General features: G+C 39.2%; 1 protein-coding gene across 4 annotated transcripts; it reads right to left on the bottom strand.

The window, feature by feature from the left end:
- Positions 1-2,228: 2,228 nt before the first annotated feature.
- On the bottom strand, positions 2,229-5,606 carry LOC100283769 (signal recognition particle receptor beta subunit). Of its 4 annotated transcripts, none has more exons than XM_020551578.3 (7): positions 5,466-5,606; positions 5,038-5,176; positions 4,209-4,291; positions 3,757-3,843; positions 3,469-3,617; positions 3,050-3,181; positions 2,229-2,680 (listed from the first exon to the last, which is right to left on the bottom strand). In XM_020551578.3, exons 2-7 carry the CDS (start codon positions 5,165-5,167, stop codon positions 2,491-2,493), a joined length of 771 nt encoding a protein of 256 aa, XP_020407167.1. In that variant the 5' UTR covers positions 5,168-5,176; positions 5,466-5,606; the 3' UTR covers positions 2,229-2,490. The 4 variants fall into 4 exon arrangements, with proteins under 4 accessions (XP_020407167.1, XP_035822830.1, XP_035822829.1 ...); XM_035966937.1 differs by having other exon boundaries at positions 5,038-5,251; positions 5,411-5,599; XM_035966936.1 differs by having other exon boundaries at positions 5,038-5,251; positions 5,384-5,599.
- Between the last annotated feature and the right edge of the window lie 413 nt (positions 5,607-6,019).

Consider the following 6,019-nt stretch of genomic DNA (forward strand, 5'->3'; position numbering starts at 1 on the left):
GTTTATTTTAACGTACAGCGGGAACAAATATTTAGTCATTTTAGGTTTGTTTCAGTTATTCAAGGTTTATTGCAGCTAATTAAGGTTTACTTCAACGTACAGCGGAACAAATATTTAGTCATTCTTTACTTTAGTCATTCTAGATTAACTTCAGTAGTGGTGGATTGGTCGGCACGGTGGAGGAATTACTGGCGGAGGCGCGACGAGTGAAGACGTGATGATAAGCGGGTGCGACAGTGGTGGGTTTGAAAACATGACCAAATGCCAGATTGTTGTGCCTTCGCATCAATATATATTGACCTCTTTGCAGTCTAGAAGATAGGTTATAAATATCCTAAGGCTTTGTTTGGGTACTCTAGTGTTGGGCTCAATCCACATGTGTTGAGGTGGATTGGGGTGTAAATTAGTTTAAGTTACACCCTAATCCACCTCAATACAAGTGGATTGAGATCAATACTAGAGTACTCAAACTAGACCTAAGGCTTTGTTTGGGTACTCTAGTATTGACCTCAATCCACATGTGTTGAGGTGGATTGGGGTGTAAATTAGTTTAAATTACACCCCAATCCACCTCAATACAAGTGGATTGAGGAGGGAAATAAATCGGACAACTGCACGCGATTAACGAGATCGATCCACACGACGCCTTCAACACGTAAATATTCATTCATTCAAAGTTTAGTTTCAGGCATTCAAGATTTACTTCAATAATTCAATGTTTATTTTAACGTACAACGGGAACAAATATTTAGTCATTTTAGGTTTGTTTCAGTTATTCAAGGTTTATTGCAGCTAATTAAGGTTTACTTCAACGTACAGCGGAACAAATATTTAGTCATTCTTTACTTTAGTCATTCTAGATTAACTTCAGCAGTGGTGGATTGGTCGGCACGGTGGAGGAATTACTGGCGGAGGCGCGACGAGTGAAGACGTGATGATAAGCGGGTGCGCCAGTGGTGGGTTTGAAAACATGACCAAATGCCAGATTGTTGTGCCTTCGCATCAATATATATTGACCTCTTTGCAGTCTAGAAGATAGGTTATAAATATCCTAAGGCTTTGTTTGGGTACTCTAGTGTTGGGCTCAATCCACATGTGTTGAGGTGGATTGGGGTGTAAATTAGTTTAAGTTACACTCTAATCCACCTCAATACAAGTGGATTAAGATCAATACTAGAGTACTCAAACTAGACCTAAGGCTTTGTTTGGGTACTCTAGTATTGACCTCAATCCACATGTGTTGAGGTGGATTGGGGTGTAAATTAGTTTAAGTTACACCCCAATCCACCTCAATACAAGTGGATTGAGGTCAATACTATAGTACTCAAACTAGACCTAAGGTGTTTGCTATTCTATTGAGAGCAAGAAAAGGAGGTTTTGAATGAAGTTCACAGTAAACATGCAAGTATTTATTTTCAATGCTGAAGAAAAATGTTTTTTTTTCAGTAGAACGTGTTGAAAAAGATATTGTTTTACTACTGTAAATTGTTTCTAGCAATGATTGATACGGGGATGCTTAATGCATATTTTTTATTCACGTACCTTGTGCAAAGCATAGCATAACCATGCAAAAAATTGTTCTTGGTGTTTAGTTGCATCAGAAAAAATGTTGCTATTATTCATTTTATTGCATCTAAAACTGATTAGGTGTTAACATTAGTTTTATTTAGTTTTTTCTTGTTTGTATCAGTGCCCAGCGAAGCGGCAGATTTTGCATTTGATGGGGCATTATTGAGGTGTACATCTTTTTATTTACAATCCAACATATTTTACAGGCTTGTCTTATTTTTATTGTGAGGAAATATATATTATTTTACATGTCAATTGGACTCGCGTGAACAAATTTCATAACATCAGCCGTACATGTTGATATCAAAATTAATGTGTAACTCATCTGTACAGGCTCGAGAGACATGCTCACTAGGGAATACAGGTATGCAGATCAATCAGCAGAGGTGACGGGGAGACATGCAGAGTTTAAAGTCTTTGAAAAAGATGAAAATAGACTATTATTATTATGTTCGGAGAAAGAAATCGTCATATCTAAGGTTAAGAGTCATGGTGTTAACAAATATTCAACTTACAAACATGAGAACAAATTAAAATCTGTCAGCATGACATTTTCTGTTTGTTTTGCTTCACTGAGAAATTTATTGTCATGAAATCATCTATTTGAAACCCGTTGCAAAGCACAGGCATTTTTGCTAGTAAAACTTATGGAGCAAAAGTGGAAAACAACCAAAGCCAGTCAGTTTCAACATGCTCTGTTCATATCCGATGACTGTCAGGCATAAGCAGTGCAACATGCAATGCCTCTATAACAAGGTCAGCTGAACCAGTTCAAAATATGACTGTGCTTCACTGTCTCTAAGCAACTTCAGAGCACCGGATGAAGGTGTACATGCATGAAAGGTAACAACCACATTGACGCAATGTACATCTTATCTCATCAGGATAGCCATTTGGAGCCCCAAAAACAATAAGAACAACCTATGCCTTCACATGTTCACGGATGAATTGTTCCACGGCCGAAACATCACCTGTCAAACCAGCACCCTCCGCAACAGCCACCTTGTTCTGGCACTGGCTGAAGTTGAATGCCTCTCCAGGGACCCCAAGCTGGACTTCATCAGAGATGTCGGCTGACGATACGGCGTTCCTAGATTCCCTAAGCTTGTTCCTACAACATGGTCAAAAACAGAGGGGCACAAGAAACCTTGTGAATATGATGTTTCACACAGTTGGACTAGCAAACATGTTTTCTGCATGTTGCCTTAAAGGTGGTGGTTATGGGTTACTATAATGGGACCATGGATGTGCGTTGGATTCAAAAAAAAGGGGGATAAACGAGAATTACAACTACTCCCAAACCAAAATAAATTATATTTATTGGTGCAGCATAATATCTGGAAATATTCCAAATGCACATCAGATCTAGATAGAAATCACATGACCACAGCATTTATGCAGCATGCACTACTGAGTTGAGTATTTCTAATTCTAATTATGCAAGTACGATAAATTTTGGGTCTTGGAGAGCTGTCCTTACAATTCTTTCTCCAACTGCTTCTTGATGAATTCCTTCGAGTGGGCGGTAACTTTATCTGTCTTGTTGCAGAATATAAGCACAGGGACCTTTTTCTTCACTACAGTTGCCTTTGTCAGAATGTCATAAAGGTACCTGCAAAAAGATGATAATATTGTTATGAAATGTTAACAACGTAAGAAATGATAAAACAGAGTAATGCTCTACAATGTTGGGAATAGTGGAGAAGGTTCCTATTCACACAAATGATAATATAGGAAATTATTCAAACAGAATTGTTTCTGCAATCTCGGAATATGAAAAGGGCTCCTAATTACACTGTTAACTTAAACTTAGCACAAAGGAAAGTGAAAGTAGATGAAATAGAAATAGACACCAAATGCATTTGGTAAAAATTAAGGAAGGGGAGGGGCAAAATTTACTCTGCAGCAGCTTGCATGCTAGACAAGAAATCTTGAGCATCAACAACAAAGACAACCGCAGCAGCTTTAGGCAGGACTTCATCAAGTTTGGGTTTGAGCCTAGCATGACCAGGAACATCAATAATATGCACAGGTTTTACTTTGTCTTTCTGCAGGGAAGGACAACAGGAAGGTTTAGCAGAAATATCGCAGTCAGGATATGCATGTTTTTTCATAAGAAACAAAACTATCTACATTACTTTTCTCTCAATATGTTGGAAAAAGAATGAGCTCTAGAAGTTTGCATACCCTTTCTTGCTCCGAATGCAGCACAAAAGTATCACTGTTTTCTTCCATTGAAGTAACAGTTCCTTGATGTGATGATCCATCCCGAAGCTGACAAGCACAAAAGAATTAGGAGAGCAACAAAAGATAGTACAAGATAACCCACCTACTTGTAAGAATTGGTATTGATAAAAATGCCAAATGATCTAATAGTAGACAAAAGGGGGGAAATATTCTGGTTAGTCAACTAAAACAAATCAACTAGTTTATATGGAAAAAGCGAAGTCAATCACTCAATCTGAATAAGAAAGATATGTGTAAGCATGATAACAAGCAGAACTGATATCCGTCTAGAATGCTCATCCCACACCCTAAATAGAATCGAAAAATGAGGTTCAGATATTATTTTTGCAAACTAGATGCTACAACCTTGTCCTTAACTTGTAAAAGCACAGACCAAAAAAGTTGGAAGTTACCTGGTAGTAAATAGTGGTTTTGCCACTGCCACTAAGCCCAGATAGAACTATGGTGTTTGGTCTAGACGATTTCAGACAAGATGCTGCAGAAAAAAAACACAAAAAGGAATTGCTTATCATTTACCACTCTAATATAATGAATTGTATCATAGAGCAGACATCTTAACAAGCAACACATCGGCACCCCATGTATTGAATCATAAGGTATCTCCATTAGGTGGAGCCAGGACCTAGGATATCCAGGCTCCAGCCCTGGTTTTAGGCCTAAAATTACATGGAAGACAACTTAAGAAACTGCACAATATTGAAACTAAAATGAATTGCAGCATGTTTTAACTAGCTCAGCCCTGGGCTCTAACCCAATCCTGGCTCCGCCCCTGGGTATCTATGAATTTAAAATAGAAAGGAAAACAAACACCGTCTTCCCTTCACAATACTAAACATACCATCATCGGATACATCATGCTCAAGAACTCGAAAATGTTATATCATCTCAGAGCTGCAACAATTTACAATGCACAATAACTAATAATGTAATAAAAACATAGGCCTAATCTTGGGTTATTCCATCAATAGCACACCCATCATTACTACCCAGTTGGCAATTCCGAAACTTGTAACACAATGACACATAAGAGTCTGAATGAACCAAAGCTGAAAAATTCCAGATCCACAACTAGTTTATTCTCCAGTGATGAACCAACCAACCCCTCTGATGCTTTTAGGTGACAATGCCCACCTTGTGGATGTTCGCCACACAACATTCAAAGACTCTCAAGACCATGGGCACTCGATACAGAGCAAAAGGATCTTAGGTTTCGCACCGCACCTACGATAAGCAACAGGATTGTGACGGCAACCACCGCGGCCGCTACATAGATCTGCTCCGGGGGCTGCTGCCGGATCCAGCTGTCGGTTTGGTGCACCCACACCTCGGTTTGGCGAATCCACTCGTCCATGGCTGCTCTCTAAAGAACACAGAAAAAATCTTGAGAATAAAGCCGCGCCCGCCGCACCTGGGGTAGATCGATTTCGCTCGACCGCTGCATAATAAGAAACCAAATCAAGCAACCGATGGACCGGGTAAGTACCGCAACCTGCAAAATGCAGTCCCCCCCCCCCCCCCCACACACACACACACACACACCACCACCAAGCAAGGTGGGGTCTCCTACCACGGATACCAAAATTAGATCTAATACGAGGTACACGATAAGCAGAGGGTGGCGGGGAGAGCAAGAGGAGGAGGAGGGCTACGTCGCCGCGCGGCAGAAGTATCCTGGCTCCCAGTCCCTCGTCCCCGATGGCGAGAGTGGCGAACTGCGGCAGTGGGAAAGTATAGCTGCTAGGGAGATGGACGGACCAGGACAAGAGGCCGTGGCACGTGCGGCGTGCCACCTCGAAGGCTCGAACCTCCTTTGCTGATTTCAAATAAAAACATAAAAAATCTTTTGCTTATTTTTAGTTTAATCTACCCAAGATCAGGGATGAAAACAGAAACCGTAATTTTCATAGAAATCACTTTTGAAATTTTATAAAAAATTACAAAAACAAAATCCATAGAAAAAAAACAAAACCGGTTTAGATATCTTCCGCCCATTTAAAAATTATAGTATTTATTCAGTATTTGCCATAGTGTAATAAATTCGGTATGTTTAAGAAGAATATTAAATCTAAAGTGATCTTTGTAAATTATAATAAATTTATCTTAACTTAGAAAAATATGACACTAATTTTATTATTTTTCTAAAATTAAAATCTATCTAATGGTATATAGTTTAGAGCTATTTGAAACTTTTATGGCTCTTATT

The sequence above is a fragment of the Zea mays genome, chromosome 4 (genome assembly GCF_902167145.1).
Source record: "Zea mays cultivar B73 chromosome 4, Zm-B73-REFERENCE-NAM-5.0, whole genome shotgun sequence".
NCBI classification, from domain to species: Eukaryota; Viridiplantae; Streptophyta; class Magnoliopsida; order Poales; family Poaceae; genus Zea; species Zea mays.

Coding starts and splice junctions, on each gene's coding strand:
- LOC100283769 (XM_020551578.3), bottom strand. CDS start 5,167: ATGGACGAGTGGATTCGCCAAACCGAGGTGTGGGTGCACCAAACCGAC. Junction 3,844..4,208: donor AAACCACTATTTACTACCAG/GTAACTTCCAAC, acceptor TGTGCTTGTCAG/CTTCGGGATGGATCATCACA. Junction 3,618..3,756: donor TGCATTCGGAGCAAGAAAGG/GTATGCAAACTT, acceptor CCTTCCCTGCAG/AAAGACAAAGTAAAACCTGT.